The following is a 23040-nucleotide window of genomic DNA, read 5'->3' on the forward strand; positions in this document are numbered from 1 at the left end:
GCAATCTGCCTGACAGACCCTTTCTGGCCCCCACAGAAGGATGAGGTGCTCTACTCTTTCCTTGTTCCTAAACTCTTTCTGCCCATAAAAGTCTGCCATTTTGTTTGGCTCTTGGGAACTCCTTTCCATTTGCTAGATGACATGCTGCCCCATTCATGATTCAACGAATAAAGCCAACCTGATCTTTAAACTTACTCCACTGAATTCTGTTTTTTAACAACACAGAGAAAATAATGGAACGCCAAAAAATAAAAGCCTAAAAAAAACTAACAATGATTATCTCTGGATAACAGGATTACAGGTAATTCTTGCTTTTGACTTAATTCTTGACTTGGAAATCTTCTTTTTTTTTTTTTTAAAGGATTTTTATTTTATTTATTTGACAGACACAAGTAGGCAGAGAGGCAGGCAGAGAGGAGGGGGGAAGCAGGCTCCCCGCTAAGCAGAGAGCCCGATGCGGGGCTCGATCCCAGGACCCTGAGATCATGACCTGAGCTGAAGGCAGAGGCTTTAACCCACTGAGCCACCCAGGCGCCCCACTGATTTGGAAATCTTCTTATGAAGAATCATACAGAATTCAGTGCAACTATGCTACCAAATCTGTAATAAAAGAAATCAATTTGAATGAAGAAGGTAGGCTACAAAGATTTCTAAAATCTTTTCAAGTTCTAAAACTCCGTGATTCTAAGAGAAAGAAAGGACATCAGAAGATTTAGCTTGGAAAAAAATAAATCCTAACCTAGAAAAAGAATTGGTATCCTTGGAAAGTGTGATTTGGAACAAAGATTTTCTTTTTACCTTCTGCTTTCTATTTTCCTTTTTATTTTTGCCTCCTAATACGATGAACCTAAAGTACATTTCATGGTAGAATGCAGAGTACTCCAATCCTGCCTCCACTAGCATGAAAGGGAGACATCAGAAGAGAGGAACCGGCTACTGGTTGTCATCGCCTAACCGTGCACTGTGAGTGTTGACACACAAGAATCCGACAGCCTCGACCCCCTTGCCCTCGCTGACAAATGAAGGACCAAGCCCTCCAGTCAGCTGAGAACTGCCACGGGGCACATCAGGGCACAGTGGAAAGAGAAGAACACAGGAGCACTGTCCTCTCTGCAACCCTCATTTTCCAATCATCTGCCTCCCTTTCCAGATTACTCACCCAGCTCAAAACAACGCTGACTCGAAGTGACAAAGAGCCTGATTTCTTCTCCAAAGGATATTATGACCATGTCTAGGCCTGACCCCCAAGTCACAACATTTATAAAGCAACTAATGCCTTAACCCAAATGCTTTCCACCACCCCCGAAGTGTCGCAGAGGACAGGGGGACTCCGGAGGCTCCTGTCTCATTCTCCCTCTCAGAAGAGTTCTCGTTTGGATGTGACCATTTCACGGTCACCCTCTATCCATCTGCCAGTCCCCCCTGTCCTCCAGTGCCTCTCTCTACCCCCATGCCCTCAGCTGCTGAGAAAGGAGAGCAGACCAGGCAGGTTACCTTACTTCCTCCACAAGCCCTCTTCTAGTTGACTAAATCTCTCAAAAACAAAACGCAAAATTCTCACAAAGGCCAAGTTCTAGTAATTACTAGCCAACTACACAACTTTCAAACTGGTCATCTTTTGAACTCCTACTGCCGTGGCTGCAACAGAACCAAAGAAATGGTTCTATTGTCATCAGAAACAGACTGTGAACTGCTATTTTCTTAGCGAGCCAACAAGGCTGTGGTCCTTACAATTCCCCTATGTAATCCGGTGAATTCTATTTTTTCCATTACAAGGAGTTTTATAAACTGCAACAATTACTCACCCCAATACTTTCTGCCTGATCAGTAACAACATGGAAAACATTAAGTGGACCCAACCACACTCTGCCGGTGGGCAAGGGCTAAGAACCAAAGGCATAACCCGCCTAGTCACCAAAGGTGCTTTCTTGAGTCACCTGTAACCCTTAGTTAGTTATTCTAATTAGTTCAAATTAGAATAATAAATAGCTTATAAGAATAAAGACTTATTCTAGACTCTTCATCAACATCTGCCGTTAGAGCCACCTTTTTAAAAAAAGCATTGCACTTACAGGTGAGACGAGGGGCCAAGCAGCGGACGAGTGAATTGTCGCCGTGTGGTCCCGTCTTCACAAAGTCTTCTACACGACACGCTCTCATGGGGCCGGCTCCGGTCACAATCTCAGCTGTACCCCTTTCTCGCTGTGTTACCTCTCTGAGCCTTCCCCATTTAGAAGGCGATGACATAAACATCCCTTATCTAACAAGAGTCATCAGAGATAAAGGGAATGGAACCTACTACCTGAATTTTTATCCGTCTACAGTCTGTCTCCCCCAAGCACAATGTAAGCTCCAAGAGGGCAGAGGCCTGATGTACTACATTCACGGCCATCTCCCCACTAACTAATACAATGCCCAGTGCAGACGGCCCACAGTAAATATTTGTTGGACAAATGACAAGTGTCTACCCAACACACAATGAACAGTCATTACTTTTCTTCGTAACTTCAGCCTGCAAGTTTTCTCATCCTTTTGCTCTTTTCCGTCTTTAGGCCCAGACATTGTTTTCCTTGGGCTCAGGGCTCTGTCTCACCCAAGCAGTATGAATATGGAGCACAGCTACTAAAAATTAGCATCGGACCCGTTGACTGACTACGAAACCGGCAAGAGAAACGACTAGAAGCAGGAACCCAAGTCCGCCAACATCCTAAGTCCGCAGAGACGCATCCTGAGAGGAGAACTGTTTTCATTACACCTGGTTTTTGAAAAAATGATTCTTGCAACTACAATTTTATGTCCTCACCAAAAATATCCCAAGTGATAGAGATGATGTGGGTAACCCCATTCTCATCTTTGATCCCAATTGGTTAAAGAGACAAGATGACAAGCCCAAGTAGCAGCTACTTATGGCACATTCCATAAAATGGATTCTGGTCACTTAAAAGGGACCAAGTGGAACTGACAGCATTAAATATTTCTAAAGAATTTTTTTAAAACCAGGTATATGGAAAGTGTCTTAAATTCACCCACAAAATAATTATTGCTGAGACCCAAGGGTACACTCCTCTGCAGGAAGGTTCACGCATTTCCTATGATCGCTACACCAAAGCTCTGCATTCCCGCCCGGTCTGAACACTCAAAGCCAATATTCTAGCAGATCTAGTCAACAGTGTGCGGTGCGCTCTTTCAGGGAGAGAGAATGCCCCTCTGGGCGCCGTGTGCCCATCAAGTTCTTGGTGTGAATACAGGTTTCCTTCCTATTGTGAACTGTCAACATTAACTTCCTCCCACAGGTTCTGCATCATCACTCGGCCAATGCCAACAGGCCCTTCTAAAAATCAGAAATGGTGGGGCGCCTGGCTGGCTCAGTCTGGAGCACATGCAACTCTTGATCTCAAGGTCATGAGTTCAAGCCCTACATTGGGTGTAGAGCCTACTTTAAAAAAAAGGTTTCTTTAGGGGCACCTGGGTGGCTCAGTCGGTTAAGCGTCTGCCTTCAGCTCAGGTCATGATCCCAGGGTCCTGGGATTGAGCCCCACGTAGGGCTCCCTGCTCAGTGGGAGCTCTCCCTGTGCCTCTCCCTGTGCCCCTCTCCCTGTGCCCCTCTCCTCTGCAACTGCACACACTCTCTCATTCTAATCTTTAAAAAAATAATCTTTAAAAAGATGTTTTTAAAATGTTTTTACATAAGTAAATAAAATCAGCAATGGCCACATTTTCACATAACCATCTCATTCCAGGATGGGTGAATGTGCTTACTGTAGGCGATAACATAGGAAAGATGAAGAGGTGTCCACTGGGGACACTCCACAAGCACTTCTTCCACTCGGCATTCACTAAAGTTCTCCCACTCATAAGCCATTCTAGTCACACCATCTCAAGGCAAAAGACTGCTTTATTCACATTTCCCTGGGCCATAAATCCACACTTTTTTGAGCGTGAGGACGTCTGAACAAAGTAAACATGAATGAACAAGCACAGCCCTCGCAGATGACCACCTCATCTGCCCCAAACTGTCCATGAGGAGGGAAAAAATGTGGCACTTCTTTCGATGAAACTCCACAGAAATGGTATCTGGTCTGTACCTATCGTAAGTAGAAGATTAATATAAAAGTAAAAGGTTCATTCATTCATTAACATTCATCAAACACAAAGGTATGCGTGCTGTCACTTGTCAGCATCCTAAAACAAAACACGGAAAACAATAGAACATCTACTTTACATAACTGGCCTCTGAAATGCAACACGGCTACAATTTTTTTAACTGGCCCACGAAATAATGACTGCTGAAACCAACGTGTAAATTCCTCTGGCAGATCTATATACAATATGGAAAAAGCGGCTAGGGTTTTTTGTTTGTTTGTTTGTTTGTTTGTTTGTTTGTTTTAGCATATTTTCCCTTGATCTCACCTCAAAAAAATTCATTTTTTTTCTGGTTTTTCATATCTCTCAATACCCTAAACATGACAATTTAGTGAGTAAATCAAATCACACACAGAAAGTTCTACTGAGTAGATTATAAAGGTTGCTAGGTATTTTTAAATTTTCCATCAATTTTAATTTCTTTCTTAGAAATAAGTTTCCCCTACTAGGACATACATATATACAGAATTGTCCAGCTCGAATATTAAATGTACCTTATTCCTTTTGAAAATTGGTCACCAGTACATGATTATTTTTGGTCTTAATACCTGATCTGCCAACACAGATAAATATTTACAGAGAAATACTAATACTTAAAAAAAACAGTCTCTGGAGGACATTTTTTAATTTAAAATTTTTTAAATGTTAAAACCAACAGGAGTGGCAGTTTTACTTTTTTCTCCTTTTCTCTTTAAGTAGGCTCCACAGCCAATGTGGGGCTTGAACTCACGACCCTGAGACCAAGAGGCCCACGCTTTTCTGACTGAGCCAGCCAGGTGCCCCGCATGAGTTATAGCTTTAAATACAACAATCCATATTTCACAAAAAGAAGGAAGTGTTTTACTGTGAAAGCATGACCAAGATACATACTGCACTGGGTAAAATACAAAAGAAGTCCTACTGAGATTGGAGAGATAAGATGTAGAACATGAAAAAGATAACACAAAAGTAAATGCCTCTGTGTCAAAAACCCTAATTTAAAAAAAAATGAATCCACTGGTTGAAGTGAATTAAGTTATCCAAAGATGCCATATCACACAGAAGTAGAAAATTATTAAAGATCTCAAGAAACTCTATTAATGACATGACATCAGAGTCAGACATACACCAACATTTTCTGCATAAGAACATGAACAGCTCTCTTCGGGCAATTTTCGTATGGCTTCCTATAACCTTGGAATCTGGGCAAACTCTTCTCAGACGTTTATCCACCTGCACTGAGAAAGTCAGAGACAAAGCAGGCCCGGCTACAGAACTGGCAGGACCTGGCACCAAACGGAAATGCTGGGCCTCCTGCTAAAGATTTATTAAGAATTCCAAGACATCAACAACAGGGCACTGAACCACGTGTGCATTAGACCATCCGACTGCAGGTCACATGCCCGGAACGCCAGCCCTGGTGACAAGTATAGACAGGGGTCTAACAGAAGACCCTGACCTGATATGCTTCTAGAAGAACGCCTGGCAGGTGACAGGTGTTCACTGTGCTCTGCTTGGAAGCCAGGAGCTCAGCTCCCCAAAAGACCCATAAAAGCAAAGTCCTACTTTATCTACTCAGAAAATTGGACTAATTAAATTACAACACTAGTACTCATCTAGAGTTTATACCAAACACTGACAGGGAACAAAGAAACAGTGTGCACTAAATACATTTCACAATGTTTAATTAGAAAGCTAATTAAGTCAAGGCCCAGCACTTCTTAATACTACGCCCCCAAAAGATACCTCTCGTCCCAGCTGGGCTCTTGTCTTCTAAGAACAGGACAAGATGCTCAGGATAGAGCGGCCGGTGAGCAGTTAACCCCACGACCTCCAGTTCAGAGACCCACGCCCCTTCCCGGCACTGCAGGACCAGCAGGCCCTTCAGAAGACTCAGTCAGTCCTCTGGTTTAGGGAGACTGGGTCACTCTGGGTATTATTTTTTAGGTCCGCTATGTGACATCGCTTCTGGGACTCCTCAGGTCCTGTCTGCACGGCTCCCCCCACCCCCTTTCAAAGCTCCTGGCTCCACTCTTACCCCCTAGTTCCTTCAGGCCACCGGATCACTCCTGATTTTAGAAAAAGGCGGAAGGGAGGCGGGGTGGCTGGGTGGCTCAGTCAGTGAAGCGTCTGCCTTCATCTCAAGTCATGATCCCCGGGTCCTAGGATCAAGCCCCACATCAGGCTCTCTGCTCAGTGGGGAGCCTGCTTCTCCCTCTCCCTCTGCTGCCACTCTGTCTGCTTGTGCTCCCTCTCTGTCAAATAAATATTTAAAAAGGGCCGGGGCGAGAGCCCAGTACGGCTTAATACTGGGTGAGAAGAGAAGTTTAAGGAATCGAGAGAGAAAATTCCGACCCAGCCTTCCATACAAGCCAGGGCCTGTTCGTTACCGTAACCTGGAAGATTCGGCCTTTTACACTCTTGGCATTATTATAGGCAAATCTCATTTTACTGCATCCTGCTTTCCTGAACTCTGCAGATACTATGTTTTTCAAATTGAGCGTCTGTGGCAACCGTCCATTGAACAAGTCTACTGGCACCATTTTTCCAATAGCATTTGCTCACTTTGTGTCTCTGCATCACATTCTGGTAATTTGTACAATAGTTCAAACTTTCTTATCATTATTATATTTGTTATGGTGATCTGTGATCAGGGATTATGACTCACTGAACGTTCAAATGATGGTTTGCATGTTTTAGCAATAGTTTTAAATTAAGGTATATTTTATGCTATATTTATATGCCTATAGATAGACATACTTTTTAAAAAATACACGTACTTTTAATGCTATTGCACACTTAACGGACTACCGTGTAGTGTAAACATGTTTTTATATGCACTGGGAAACAAATAAATTTGTTTGACTGGCTTTATTCTGATACTCGTTCTGTTCGGCATCACTTACACTGCAGCGGTCTGGAATAAAACCTGCAGTATCTCCGAGGTGTGCTGTGCATGCAAGGAAGTTTCTAGATATTGTACGGGCAGCCACTAAAATTCTAATTTTGTACAATTCAATCTTACGTATGTCCCAGGAATCCAGCCTGCCAGGGCACTGCACTGGGAAATTTACATGTCGCTGCAAGTGTTCTGAAAAACAATGTCACGAGACAGGTGCTCCTACCCCCAGTTTGACAAGCTGAAGAAACTGAGGCTCAGAAAGTACTTTGCTCGGGGTCCTCCAAATGGTTGGTTTGCTTAAAACTCACATTTATCTGACTCTAGTTACAATTGCCTACCTTTACCTACATGATGCACCTGAATGTACTAACAACAAAAAACAATCATGCCTGGGTCGCTCAGTTGGGTAAGCAGCCAACTCTTGGTTTTGGCTCGAGTCATCATCTCAGGGTCGCGAGATCAAGCCCCAGGCCAAGCTCCCTGCTCTGCGTGGGATTCTCTCTCCCTTTCTCTCTGCCTCTCCAGCTCATGCTGGCGCTCTCTCTCTCTCTCTCTCAAAATAAATAAATAAATCTTAAAAACAAAACAAAACAAAAAAAACCCCTACAACACAAGAACTGGGACTCACAAAAAGGCACCCTGTATTCAATTCATGCATTCAGCAAATATTTTCTATTTAAAGATTTTACTTATTTATTTGAGAGAGAGACAGAGAGAGCGCATGAGCAGGGGGAGGGGCAGAGGGAGAGGAAAAGCAGACTTCCCCCTGCTGAGCGGGGAACCCGATGCAAGGCTTGGATCCCAGGATCCTGAGATCCAGACCTGACCCAGGAGCCGAAGTCAGACACTTAACCGACTGAGCCACCCAGGAGCCCCTCAACAAATACTTACTGTGAGCCACTGTGCGCCAAGCCCTGTGCTACGAGCTGGGTAATAAACAGTGAACAAGGATGGTCAGGAGCTTGTGTCACACCAGTTGGTACATTACACGCACAGACAATTCCAATGCAGTGTGACTGGCATCAAGACAGGAGAAGCAATTTTAAGGAAACACCTTTTCTGTTTTCTCTACTTCTCCCCCAGCCACCCGTCTTTCAGCTTCCGCCCATACCGTGGTGGTTTAGGGGTGACATCTCTGTCTGGGCCTGATACACCCTAAAACCTCTGAGATCAGCAAATACCGACCCTATCAGATTTTTTCACCATCTCCAATTTTTCCTCAGTGGTTCCAGTAATTTCTACGATTACCTTCAAAAGAATGAATGTTAACTGAGTTTGCGCAGAGTAAGAGAGAGCTGAAACACTGGCCCTCACCACAGACTTTTCTCGATGTCCAAACTCCTGAGCATCTTTAAGGACTAACCCGATCCTCCTGGAGGAAACGGTCAGCACGACCCGCACCCTCCACAGAACTAACTCCGTCACTTAACCATCTGGGCAGCACCTGCACTCCAGCTGCCTGTGCCTGGTCTCTCCACTGGACTGTGAGTTCACTGAAGGCAAAGACCAGGTCTTATTCGTATTAGGGATGGTATCTCCAGCTGTGCGCCCCTCAGTACCCAGCACAGAGTAAACATCCTACCTATACTTGTTCGAAGTAAACAAACAGAATTGGTAGTATTTGCCATCTACATATATACCACTCCTTTTTTTAGTAAAGGTTTTAAAAATTAACTATAATATGATCTAGCGTTCTTCTGCTTATAGTTCAAAATTTCTTTGCAACACTCTTCAGGCCCTGAATACCCTACTAGGAACAATAGACAAAATGTATCTCTACGCCTTTCCTTCCTACTTCAGGGGAAGAAGGGAGCAGAGGAAACACTGAGTTAAGTATCTACTGACTGAGGAAAGGCATTGATGATTGTAACAGGGAATGGTAAAAGGCAAATTTTGAAAGATGTGCTCACCAAGTACTCTCTCCCCACTTCTTTTTTTTTTTTTTAAAGTTTTTATTTATTTATTTGACAGAGAGAGAGATCACAAGTAGGCAGAGAGACAGGCAGAGAGAGAGGGGAGGAAGCAGGCTCCCCACCTAGCAGAGAGCCCAGTGCGGGATTCGATCCCAGGACCCCGAGACCATGACCCGAGCCAAAGGCAGTGGCTCAACCCACTGAGCCACCCAGGCGCCCCTCTCCCCACTTCTTAAATCCACGCTTCTACCGTTTTCTGAGGACTCCTCGGCCTCTCCCTGGAGCCTGTCCCTCGCTCCTCAGTTATCTATCCCCTCCTCCCATTCTCCCTTGAACCAGTTCTGGTCAGCCGTGAAACTGACCTTGTCCAAGTCACCAACCACCTCCGCATCACCAAGCCCTATCATCAAGGCCTAGTCCTCCTCTAACTTATTTTACCGAACATTAAACAGAGCTGAACACTCCCCTCTGGCATGAAACACTTTCTTCTGGATGCCAGGACCCCATGATCTCTTGACCTTCCTCCTACCTCAGTGGCTGTCCGCAGCAGTCCTTCTCTGGGTCCTCTTTATCTCCTCCCCACCTCTAACCGCTGGAGTGGCTCAAGGCTCAGTCATCTCACTTCCTCTCTTCTCTATTTACGCTCACTTCCTAAGTAATCGGTCCATTCTCCTGATTTTTTAAATTTTTTTGAAGATTTATTTCTGTATTTGGGAAGAGAAATCACAAGCAGAAGGGGAAGAAGGAAAGGGAGAGAGAATCTAATCTAAGAGAATCTCCCTGCCCAGTGTGGAGCCCAAGGTGGGGCTCCATCTCACAACCCCGAGATCATGACCTGAGCCGAAACCAAGAGTCAGCAACTTAACTGACTGCACCACCCAGATGCCCCCATTCACATGATTTTAAATATATTGACACATCCCGATCGGTATCCCAGCCCCAACCTCCTCCTTGAGCTGCAAACCCAACACATATCAACAACCTGCTTAACACCTCCATGTAGAGAACTGCTAAGCAATATAGTCATCATACGACTGAAACATAACTTAGTTTCTTCCTCCGATCTTCTTTCAATATTCCTCATTGCAGTAGGTGACAACTCCATTCTTTAAGCTGTGTAGGCTTAAACTCTTGATATGACTGTCGTAGAGCCTGCTAGTTGCCTCCCTGTTACATAGTCAGCCACCATTTGGTTGGGACCATGTGACTAAGTTCTGGCCAAGAAGGTGTAAGCAATGATGTGTGACACTTTCTGATCATGTCCTTAAGGGACAGGAACATGTCCTCCCCTCCCCTTAGTCTCTGAGTACTGGACCACAGATGCATGAGCAGGTGCTGGAGCCGCCACATTGGACTAAAAGCTACATGCCTCACACTGGGGATGAGACCACAAAACAGAATGAGTCTGGCTCCCTAGGAATTGTGAAATTACTAAACCAGCTCTCAACCATCTACTCAGATTTTTACTTGAAAGAAAAATAAGCTTCTACCTTGTTTAAGCCATTATTGTTTTGGATGTCTAGGCTGCAGCAGCCGAGCCAGTATCTTAACAAATGCACAGAATCTGGAATCTGGAAGTAATCAACCTAAATAGACTACAATTATGTGGCAATGGCTTGGTCAGCATGAGCACAGATATTGCAGGACAGAAGGTTGGTGACCCTTGTTAGGCCACAACAAAATATTTGGTAAAAATCCGTGACATCTTCCAAAATTGCCGGCATGCCAACATGGCCTGTAATTCTAGGGGAACTGGTTGAACAATTCAGAATTTGGGAGCTTACTGGCTTCTTGCCACTTTTTTAAGCAAGAAGTCCCATGAGAGTGAGACAGAGTCAAGCTACAACCTGCCGATTTGCATGCAGAGATAAAAGGGAATATAGGTCTGCCTAAGGCATGTCCATTGCCTACAGTCTAAACCAACTCAGAATCTGAAAATTTGGGGGCTGAAAAGGGTTGATAAAGCCAACTCCTTCCATATCCAGCAAGAAAGAAGCTAGAGAAACTGTGCATCCCCGGGAAGGGGATATTCTCCAATGACACGTCCCCAGAGGAAAACAGATACTGAAAAACCACCACAAAGGGCAAGGGACAAGGGAGTTCCTCCAAGAGAGCAGCAGACCAAGGACTGCTAAATGAGCAGGCCGGAACTCCTACCACTACCAAGGCAGGAAGTCCCCACAACATGGCCTAGCAGAAGCTAATAATGACTAAGGACCAGCAAGGGGTCTGTACCCCCCATTCTTCCCTAGCCCAAACTGGAGTTCTAGTTCCATTACCCTATCCTACCGAATCATAGTACATGAGGCAGGGGCAGTGTTGGGGGACACCAGTAGGTATCCTGTATTTCAGTCTAAAGCTTCCTAGACTGTGTATCAATCAGCTAGAGATTCTGGGCTCTAAAGCTGACTGAGGGCTGTCTCCTTTGGAAAGGTGCACAGTGTGGTCTAGATTTGGGAAGAAAGGTCTGGAAAGAAAGGCCTAGACTGTCCTCCCCTTCTAACATAAGGGAACTGTTCGGTGAACATATGGCTACCCAGGAGAACCCGTACTTTTCAGCGTCTCAGCGAGGAGCTGTGGCCACATGCCTTGGGTTCTGCCTGTATTTTTCATTAGCCAACGGGTGGCGAGCAGAAATGATCACACAGCTTCCAAGTTGTGCCCTTCAAGTGAAGGAATATGATGTCTCCTTCCCCTCTCCTCTCTTCCCTCCTGCTAGAATGCAGACATGTATAGCCCAAAAGAAGGAAGCCATATGTTAGGCAAGGTGGAACAATGAGAGAGAAGGCACCGGGGCCCCTAATGAACACAAAGCTGCCTCAGCACCCCAGCCTCCTATTTAGAGAGAAATAAACTTCGATCTGGCATTAGCAGCCGCCACTGCAGGTCTCTGTTACAAAAGTCCATCCAGTGACATCCCGACTCGCTTGGCTATTCTCGACTCCACTCTTACACGCCACATCCCCCACCATCCCCAGGTGCGACGAGTTCCCGCCCCTACCTGACCAGCCGCTATCTGACCCTTTGTTACTTCTTCACACGAACCCTGCCCTGGGACTCCTGGGACCCCCTCCTCTCTGCTTTCACTCTTTCCCCTTTTGTCTATGCACTGCACAGCATATGATTCTTTTAAAACACAAATCAGAATGGGGCGCCGGGCTAGGACAGTCAGTGGAGCATATGACTCTTGATCTTGCGGTCGTTGAGTTCAAGCCCCACGCTGGGCATAGGGATTTAGTTTTAAAAATTTAAATAAATACAGTAAAAAAAACATAAATCAGAACTTAAGACTCATGAAGGCAGGGTTTCTGCCTGAACATTTCATTGGTATACCCTCATAGTCTAGAACAAGACTGGACATATATTTCACCAAATGTAAGATGTCAGTGATTGGGGTGCCTGGGTGGCTCAGTGGGTTAAAGCCTCTGCCTTCGGCTCAGGTCATGATCCCAAGGTCCTGGGATTGAGCCCTGCATCAGGCTCTCTGCTAGGCAGGGAGCCTGCTTCCTCCTCTCTGCCTACTTGTGATCTCTCTCTCTCTCAAATAAATAAATAAAATCTTAAAAAAAAAAAAAAGATGTCAGTGATTATAATAAGCTGCACTGTTATTTTTTGCACTGCCAAGGAAAAAAAGTGCTGCCCATTAAACCACAACGAAATGGCTTAGCAACAGATCAGGACAGAGTTGTAAACAGTTACACCAGCCTCCCGTTGCTCTGAGATTTCTCTCTAAGGAACGTGGAGTGTCTGTGATCTTGAGCCACGCTGCCTAGGTAGGAAAGGCATCCTTCCAGCTGTATGTTCAATTTCAAAATGTCGCCCAGCTTCATAAAGGTACAGACCGCTGCCTTTCTAAAGCTCCCTAATACATTTCGTTCGTGCTTTGCAATAAAAGATGGAATCATGGTCATTCCTCCAACCACAAACATTTTCTTTACTGGTATCATACTGACAGCACACTGCTGCTGCCATCCTCATGCATACAAAGTAACATTTGCTTTTCATCACTGTTGATCAAGGTGTGATTTGGGGGAAGGCATTTGTAATGGCAACTAAATTTAACACCCACGGCACTGCCACTGGACTGAAGGGGCAGTAGTATAAACAGCTAGAACCAGGTGTGTACACAAACAGGAAATGACAAGTGTATCAGACCTGCTGCCTGGCCAACAGTGATGATACCATTGTAACAAGCATCCCGATGTCAATAGGTGTTAAAATGCGAAGGAAAAAAAGGGGTGGGGAAGGGCATCTCACAACTGAACCTCAGTTATAAGAACTCGGATTTTTTTTTTAAGGTTTTTTTTTTTTTGACAGACAGAGATCACAAGTAGGCAGAGAGGCAGACAGAGAGGAAGGGAAGCAGGCTCCCTGCTGAGCAGAGAGCCCGATGCGGGACTCGACCCAGGACCCTGGGATCATGACCTGAGCCGAAGGCAGAGGCTTTAACCCACTGAGCCACTGAGGCGCCCCAAGAACTCGGATTTTTGCCCAATGAATGACTGACAGACTCCTCCTGCTCCCGTGTCCTGGTTCAGCGGCCTCCAAGCACACCGTGCCTCCCGGTGTTCCCGGAGCAGACCAAGGATGCGCCCTGTTTCCTGCTGTTCCTTGTACCTGGGAACACGCCTCCCCTCAGATGGCTCCCTGTTATCCCTGCATTTTCTATTCAAAAGCTACGTCCTGGGGCACCTGAGTGGCTCAGTCGGTTCAGCATCCGACTCTTGATTTCAGCTCAGGTCATGATCCCATCCTGGGATGGAGCCCTGTGCTAGGTTCCACGCTCAGAATCTGCTTGGGATTCTCTCCCTCCCTTTGCCCCTCCCCCTGCTCATGTTCCCTCTCCCTCTCTCTCTCTCTCAAATATATAAATACAATCTTTAAAAAAAAAAAAAAAGCCACCTCCTAAAACTACATGCTCCACTTCCGCATTACTCTCCACCCCTTTGCTAATCTGGTTTTTCTCGGTAGTCTTACCGCCACATGACATTCTAAGGGTACATGTTTGTTTATCATGTTTCCTCCCACCAGAATGAAGCGCCATGTGAACAGGCTCACTGCGGCAGCTGACATGCAGCAAGTAAACAGCAAATACAGTTCAATGAGCTGCTTATGGGAAGACACGTCCACCTACATGTAGTCTAAACACCGTGTGAGCAAACGCAGTCTGCACCAAGCAAAGGTCTGAGACCCAAGGGCCTCTCGTCACAAGTCTTTCTGTCTTCTTTCCCTACAAGAATAGGGGGCCATGGGGCACCTGAGTGGTTCAGTGGGTTAAAGCCTCTGCCTTCAGCTCAGGTCATGATCCCAGGGTCCTGGGATCGAGCCCCGCATCGGGCTCTCTGCTCAGCGGGGAGCCTGCTTCCTCCTCTCTCTCTCTGCCTGCCTCTCCGCCTACTTGTGATCTCTGTCTGTCAAATAAATAAATAAATAAAAATTAAAAAATTAAAAAAAAAAAGAATAGGGGGCCTTATGATGAGCTCCATTTTTAGCAATAACTGGGGCTTCCACTTCCCATCTCAAAAGGAACAGTTAAAACGCTATAAACATCATAAACTTTCTTAGATTCTTTGTTTTCAGGTAGTTTAGCGAAGGGATTAAGAACTCTGGAATCAGAGGCGCCTGGGTGGCTCAGTCGGTTAAGCATCTGCCTTCAGCTCAGGTCATGATCTCAGGGTCCTGGGACTGAGCCCCCTATCGGCCCCCCGCTCAGCAGAGAGTCTGCTCCTTCCTCTCCCTCTGTGATCCCTCTCGCTCTCGCTCTCTCTCAAATAAATTGATGGAATCAAACTGTTGATTAGAATCCAGGTTCTGCCACTTCCTAGTTGTGCATCTTTTAGCAAGTTAGTTAATTTCTACCAGCCTCAATTTTCTTATCTGTAAAATGGGGTGATATTACCAACCCTGCTCTTAAATGCTTAGCACATATTGAACGCTCAATAAATGTTAGCTGGTATCATAATCATTCTCTGTCTCTTGGCTAAGGCGGACAGAAAGGGTGAAGAACGGAAGTGGGGGCTACATCCCACTTTCCTACCAGGCTAGAGGAAGAATCCTAGTTATAGAGTGGCAGCAATTACCTACTGGGAAAAAAGTGAGCTTAGGTCCTAAGTGAGGCCTGTTACAAAAAAAGAAAAGGTCAAAGAGATGGAGAGGTCAGAGTGGAAAGGTCAGGGGTGGGGGGGGTCTCTATGTTGGCTCCTCTTTCAATGTTCCAAAAATCTGCTTGTTCCTTGTCTGGAATTCCTCATTCTCCCTCAATCCATTCTTCTCTCAAGCTAGAAACCAAGGAATCATCTTTTTCTCTCCTCCCCCACCCCCACCTCCTTTTCATCAACCTGATCGTTAGAAGTGGGTTAACTCAGATCCTCACTATTTCTGCTGTCTGCCCTCCTCCATCCCCACTGCCAATGCCTTCCTTTGACTCTACTGCCTCGCTGTTAGAGGACAACACGAGCCCCTCATCTGTCTCCTGGCCTGCAGCCGCCTTCTTCCAACCCACGTTTACACCTTGCCAGTCATCTTTCTAACCCCTTCACATTCCTCAGAGGCTTCTTACAGTCCTACTGACAAAGTGCAAACTCCTAAGTACTTCTGAGACCCTCCGAGATCTGGTGCCTGCCTACCTGCAGCCACTCCCTTAGCAAAATCCTGCCTCCAGTCCCTCATTCTTGCGTTTTCCTGGGATCCCCCCTCTCAAGGCCACTTCCAAGAGCCTGTCGCCTGGCAACTGCTCAGCATTACTTTTTCTTGAAAGGCTCCACTACAGCCGGCACTGCCCCACCAGGGGTCCCCTTCCTTTTTTTCTTACTGTCTTGTGTATCCCTCCACAAAAGCACTTAGTACCCTGCACCGTAATTGTTGGACTTCCTACCTATCTCGACCTCTCCCCCACCTCCCGGATAAACTACAATTTCTGTAAGAAAAAGGACTTTCTCCTGACCTACCCAACACATCACTGGGGATACACAGCATCCTTAGGAAAAAAAAAAAAAAAAAAAGTTTGTTGAGTGAACAATTTTGGAGGGGGCCTGGTGAAGGGTTAATACCGAAAAGACTATAAACTCAATCACATCATGAATGTATTCATGAGAAACAACACTCCTCCAGAAAAACTATGCCGATCAAGCACGTTAGTAGGATATGTACACGGAAGCTGCAGTGAATTTACTGGCAGTTGTTAAGCAATAAAATGTAACAAAAAGAGTTTTTAGATCAGGCACTAGATCTAATTTTTAGATCAGGTGTGAATTCCAACTCAACCAATGCTATGCCAGATCACTATGGACAAGTCAGTTAACCTAAATCTCAGTTGCCTCATCTATAAAACAAGGAAAATTCAAGGATCTTCTTGGTCACACTGTTGTATGGAATGAGACAATGGTTGTAGAGTGGCTGGCCCTGAGCAGGTTTCTGAGGCTGTTAAGAAATGCCGCTCCTGTTCCACTTAAAGAACACTGCTAAAAAGTGCAAGGTCACATATTCTGCACTTGGGAAGGAAGACTTACCACTCTTCTAAAATTGACCACACCCTAACTATCCCAGCCAGCCATCTTGAAGATGAACTAGGTCATAAAGAAGATTTAGCCAAAAAAAAAAAAAAAAGGAAAAAGAAAGAAAGAAAGAAAGAAGAGGAAAGAGGAAAAAGCAAATCATTTCCATGCAATTTCATCACCACAGCTGAAAAACAGTTTAAAATACCTGTCCTGCCCTACTCATAGCATCATTTCGGTAGGAAGAACACATGAGTAGGCTATGGACTGAATGTAATCTACATAATGAAGCCTTGGAATGTAGGTTCCTGAAGAGAATGAACTTAGTCATGGATCTGCTCCCCAGAGCAATGAACTCACTGTAATGTGTCACATAAATAACAAGCACCAAGGAACTTAAAGAACTACTCTACACAAGATAAGAGAAGTGTAAAAATTTCAGGTGATCTATGAGAGGGACCCATGATCTAAAATCCTCTAAACCTTCCAGTCTGGTTTGGACCCACCTCTACTTTGCAGGGATTGTATCTGCCGACGTTTTCATTTTGTTTGAATATAAAACTCTCCCTTACCTAATTGCCTAATTTAGATCGAAAGATCACTGTCTTACCTGTTTTCGCCCTGAGATGTATTTTTGAATTTTCAGCAAGAGAAATGTCTTATTTTCTAACCAAATGAATGCCACCTACCGTATCTGTGACAGTTTCCACCAAGAGAGTAACAATACAAAGGCAAAAGCTCTGGAAATGTCTTTGTTGAGAACTGTTCACTCGATCCCAGAATTAAGGAAATGGATTAAAAACAAAAACGAAAACAAACACTTAATTTGTTCTAGGTTCTGCCGAGACTGAAGTACCAATTATTGAACTGTTCCGGCCACATAATAGTTGAAAGTAATTTTATGTTGATCTAATATTAGTGAATTTAATTTTTCACATTGATTTCACTATTCCGTTGACCTTGAAAATCTCCTCCACAATGATTACATTTGTTCCTATACAGTCACAAAAAAGTTACAACTCCCTCCAAGACTGGTTAAAGTGAAGTGCCACAGTGTAGACTATGCAGTATCTTTAACTGGTCTCTACGCTTTGTTTGTCTGACGATTTCTTGGTATGAAAAACCTCTGAACCAGCAGCAACTTCGAGAACATTAAGAAAAAGAAATAGTTTCTGGAAGCAAAAGACTACTAAAAAACATAAGCTCTTTGCCTTAATTTACCCATTAGAATTACTATTGAAGGGGGGGCAGATTTTTAAAAATTACCTAAAACAAAGTGCCTTTAAGGGGATCTCTTGAGAATTCCCACCGGAATGAAAGAAACCGTTCAATATTCTTCTAATTTTAGTTAGATTACATTCCTGATGCATTTGAGAAAACAAAGTCCATAACACAGAATGAGCACTCCTGACTCTCCAAATAGCCAAGCATCACAACCCACAAAATTATTTGTTTCCCCTCCCACGTGACATCTGAACTCACCACTTGCAAGTCCCATCTCTGGATAAATTTAGTCCCTAAGTAAATATATTAACTACTCTAGCTAAACCTGAAGCATGTTAAGTCTTACAGTTTAGCCGACCTGATGGATGGCTACTTTCCCAGTACTCTAGGGAAGTTTTTAAAGAACTAGTGAAAGAAATGAGGAGGTAGATTGAAGAGAGGGAAGCCAGCAGGGGTCCTGAAAGGGAAGCTCCTCATCTGGAAAAAGGAAGGGAAAAGTGAGTAGAATCACAGAAAATTCCTTGTACCCTAATTGCCACTGTTTTCATGACATCCTTAATAAATAATCTTTAAAATATCAAGAAAGAGATCTGTAAAACTCCTTTCAGAAATGATAATCGGGGAAGTTTACAAAGTCATTTGCTACCATTTGCTTCCTGTTCAGTGTCTGCTACAGCAAAAGACAAGTTTGAAAGGGCCAAAAACTAGAAAAAGGCTGAATGAAAGAGAATTATGCCAGGAGTCATCAGTTCTTGTTACATTACAGAATTTAAATGGAATTCCCTAGGCTTTTGAGAAAGAATATATTTTGTTACATATCAAAGAATCTGTCTGTAGGCCACCCCCAAACACATATGTTTAATCAACTCATACAATGCAACAGCCACACATACTGGGGATTTCAAATACTGCCGTTAAAAACATACACCCATACACTGTAATCCCACCCAAAATTATTCTTTAAATCTCTGCAGTAAGGCGCGCGTGCACGCACACACACGCGCACACACACACACACACTTAACTTGATGTAAATCTAGCCCTTCTTGCTTAAACACCCCGAGGAAAAGAATGAACGCCTCAATATGCTCTCCTCTTCTTCAGACCCTAAAAGACTCGAAAAGCAGCAAATGGAGTTCAAAACGAAGAAAGAAGGCAAGGTACTACAGAAGAATACAACCGGAGACCCGCTCAGGGGCTCATTTTATTCTTGGAAAATGTCATCTCCATTCTTTCCCCAAACCCAAAGGCCAGGCACCACTGGCGCAATACCATTCCTGTCCAAAGCGCCAAAGAGTTGCCAACTAATCTCCCAAGGTGTCCCCCAACCTCCTCACCTCATCAGCGCTCAGCTCCTCCATCGCTTTCCTCTTAATGGTGAAAGGCGTTAGGGAGAGATCCTTCTGTTCTTGAGACCAGGGCGGGAGGAGAGTGGAAGGTGTCTATCGGGCTGTCTGGTCCCCCGAATGGGGGAGGTTTCAGAATTGCATAGTCAGAGGTTAAAAAATAAGAACACGAGAGGCACTGAACCGCCTTGGCGTCGGTCACTCCAATCGCCCCACAGACTCCTACAGCTGCTTGTGCCCCGAGCAGCCTCCTTTGGCCACCACCGCTGCTGCTCTACAGGGTTATCTTAAGGCGCCACTATTGCCCTCTGCTTCCCAGGTTACCCAGACCAGGGACTCGGGTCTCCAGCACGTCTCGTGCCCTCAGCCTGCTGTGTCTTCGTGGTGGTGGCGCGGCAGGTGCGCTTCCTCCAGCAGATCCTGCTCTCCTTCCTACCCTTTGCCCCAGGCGGGAACTGTTCGACTGCAGAGTGGATGCCCCGAGGTAAGGCGACCCCAGAACCGCCGAGGCAGAGCCCAGCACTGAAGAGGGAAGCCCCTCCCCTCCCAAAGCAGGCCGGCCACGCCCCGCCTCCACGCCGGAGCCCGGGCAGGGGGGAGGGGGAGGACGGGACTCGCGATGCTCTGGATGGAAGAGTAAATCCTCCTACCCCTCCACCCCTACTCTTACCCCCTCGCCCCACCAAGTATTATTCATCAAAACAACAGGGCGGCCATCTTTGAAAGGGATCACGTGACCCCGCCACAGAGGCGGGGCTCCTGGCCCCAGGACGAGGCAGCCAATGGGCCGCGGGCGTCGCGCCGCCGATTTCCTCTCGCCTGCGTCTCCTCCCGCCCCCGCCCCACCCCCTCCCCCGCAGCAGCGCCGCGCGGGGGAGGGGCGAGCGGGGCCGCGGGCGGGAGGGGGGCGGGGCGGCGCGGTGCCATGGCGACGGCCCGGGGGTGGCGGGCGCGGCTGGCGGGTCCAGGTAGGCTCCCGGGAGAGCCTGGCGGGGCGGGAGGCTGGGCGACGAGGGGACCCCGCAGCGCCTCCGTTGTTCCCAGGCGCTTGCTTTTTGGCGACTCCACGATGCAGACCAAGTAAAGGAAAAGGGAGGACGTCTTGCTTCTGGGGCCAAGGTTCTCTAACGTTGTCCGCTCACGTCCTGAGAAACCCTTGGGCACTTGTCCACGTCCGTAGAGAAAGCCCGTTTGCAAGAAAACTAAGACGAGTACAACTTCATTTTATTTGACTTTCAGCTTTTCGAGAGTTCCTGCTTTGGCTTTTTTTTTTTTTTTTTAACGTGTTCCAGAATGATGGTGAAATTAAAAGTGTAAATGATCGGGAGACCTAAAAAATGTTGGAGTATCTGCGTACGTACAAGAAAGGCTTTTCGAGCCAATGGAGAGAAACCATCCTTACCTGCTCAAGGATACAATTTTTTAATTGAGATATAATTTACATAGAACATCCTATTCGTTTTAGATGTACAGCATAATGATTCGTGGGGTTTGGGGTTCTTTCTTTTGTTTTTTAAGTATATAAATTCCAGTTAGTAAAAATAAATAAATAAATAAATCCCAGTTACTTAATATACAGTGTAATGTTAGTTTCAGGTGTACAATATAGTGATTCAACACTTCCATGTAACACCCAGTGCTCATCACAAGTGCACCCCTTCATCCCCATCACCTATGCACCCATCCCCCCCCCCCCACTTCTCGTCTGATAACCATGGAGGTAAGAGTCTGGGGAAAAAAAAAAAGTCTGGTTCTATCTTTGCCTTTCTCTCTCTTCTTTTTAACCTTTGCTCATCTGTTTTGTATCTTAAATTCAACATATGAGTGAAATTATATTTGTTTCTCTAACCCACTTACTTCACTTAACATAATACTCTTTAGCTCCATGTTGTTGCAAATGGCAACATAACATTTTTTTAAAAGATTTTATTTATTTATTTGACAGACAGAGATCACAAGTAGGCAGAGAGGCAGGCAGAGAGAGAGGAGGAAGCAGGTTCCCTGCTGAGCAGAGAGCCTGATTCAAGGGCTGGATCCCAGAATCCTGGGCGGAAGGCAGAGGCTTTAACCCATTGAGCCACCCAGGCGCCCCATAACATTCTTTTTTATGGTTGAGTACCAGTCCTCTGTGTGTGTGTGTGTGTGTGTGTGTGTGTGTGAACATATACCATCTCTTTATCAGTTCATCAGTGGATGGATTCTTGGGCTGTTTCCATAATTTGGCCACTGTAAATAGTGCTGCTATAAACATCAGATCCGTTTGAATTAGTATTTCGTATTCTTGGGTAAATACAGTTAGTGCAAGTGCTGGATCCTAGGGTAGTCCTATTTTTAACTTTTTGTGGAACCTCCATGCTATTTTCCGGTGGCTACACCAGTTTGCATTCCCACCAACAGTGCAAGAGGGTTCCTTCCCCTTTGTCCACATCCTCACCCACACCTGTTGTTTCTTTGTGTTGTAGATTTTAGCTGTTCTGACAGGTGTGAGATGATACCTCATTGTAGTTTCGATTTGCATTACAACGCAATGATTTGGCATGTGTATTCTTATATTGCAAAATGATTACCAAAATTGTTTAGTTAACATCTGTCACCATATATAATTACCATATTTTTTCTTGTGACGAGAACTTTTAAATATTGTCTTAGCAATTTTCAATACAATATACAATGCAGTATTGTATACATATAGCAAATCTATGATACAGGTTTTTTTTTTAAGATTTTATTTATTTATTTGACAGAGACACAGTGAGAGGGGAACACAAGCAGGGGGAGTGGAAGAGGGAGAAGCAGGCTTCCCACTGAGCAGGGAGCCTGATGCAGGGCTCCATCCCAGGACTCTGGGATCATGAGGAACCAAAGGCAGATGCCTAAAGACTGGCCACCCAAGCGCCCCAGTGATACAGTATTGTTAACTATAGTCCCCATGCTGTACATAACATCCCCAGGATTTATAACTGGAAATTTGTACCTTTTGACCCCCTACCCATTTGGCCCACCTCTACACCTCCCTGGCAATCACCAATCTGTTCTCTGAAGAATACAAATATTTTGTAATATAGAAATCTAAACTGAGCGGTCCACATAGCAGTATCATGAAACTCTAGATTTTGCCACATACTGAAGAATATACTATATTGGATTTACTAAACCATAATCTTAAAGATTGTATTATAGAATTAAATGAATTTCTTTTTTTTTTTTTTACCCCCTTTGGTACTTGCTTAGAATAGTAACCTGACAGCTAGATATGCAAGGAATTTGTGAGTAAAATGAGACCACTGCTGGCTTTGCATATTCTCTGCTCTCCAGGAAAGGAATTCTATATAAGCCAGAATTTGAACTCCCGGTGACATTGATGTTAATACGTTCATGTCTCACTTCTTTTTTTAAACATCCTTATTGTAGTATAATTCACATGCCATACAATTCGCTCATTTAAAGTATACAAAGATCAGTATATTCACAGTTGTTCGACCATCACTAATTCTAGAACAATTTTATCACACCCCCCCCCTCACCTATTAGCAGTCACTCCCTAATGTCCCCTCTCCTCTCTGTGGGCAACCAGCAACCTGCTTTCTGTTTGGATTTCTTTTCTAGATTTTATTTAGTTATTTGACAGACAGAGCACAAGCAGGGGGAGAGGCAGGCAGAGGGAGAGGGAGAAGCAAGCTCCCCTCTGAGCAGAATGCCCAATGCGGGACTCAGTTCCAGGACCCCAGGATCATGACCTGAGCTGAAAGCAGACACTTAACCAACTGAGCCACCCAGGCGCCCCTGCCTTCTGTTTCTATGAATTTTCCTATTCTGGACATTTCACATGAGTGGAATCCTATACTATGTGGCCTTTTGTGTCTGGCTGCTTTCATTTAGCATATACTTTCAAGGTTTATCTGTGTTGTAGCATCTATCAGTATTTCCTTCATGCCAAATAATATTCACTATATGAATATGTCACATTTTGCTTATCCATTCTTCAGTTAATGTTTGTACCTTCGGGCTATCATGAATGACACCTGCTATAAACATTCATG

General features: G+C 44.9%; 1 protein-coding gene across 2 annotated transcripts in view; it reads right to left on the reverse strand.

Moving 5' to 3' along the window:
* The window catches only part of UBE4B (ubiquitination factor E4B), a 123528-nt gene extending 103787 nt beyond the window's left edge, over positions 1 to 19741 (reverse strand). For both annotated transcript variants that reach the window (XM_080801988.1, XM_080801987.1), the window contains exon 1: positions 18992 to 19741. In XM_080801988.1, the coding sequence (XP_080658114.1) occupies positions 18992 to 19015 (24 nt within the window). In that variant the 5' untranslated portion in view covers positions 19016 to 19741. The remainder of the gene's footprint in view (positions 1 to 18991) is intronic.
* Positions 19742 to 23040: the final 3299 nt, after the last annotated feature.

The sequence above is a fragment of the Martes martes genome, assembly GCF_963455335.1.
Source record: "Martes martes genome assembly, chromosome: 4".
Classification (NCBI taxonomy): domain Eukaryota; kingdom Metazoa; phylum Chordata; class Mammalia; order Carnivora; family Mustelidae; genus Martes; species Martes martes.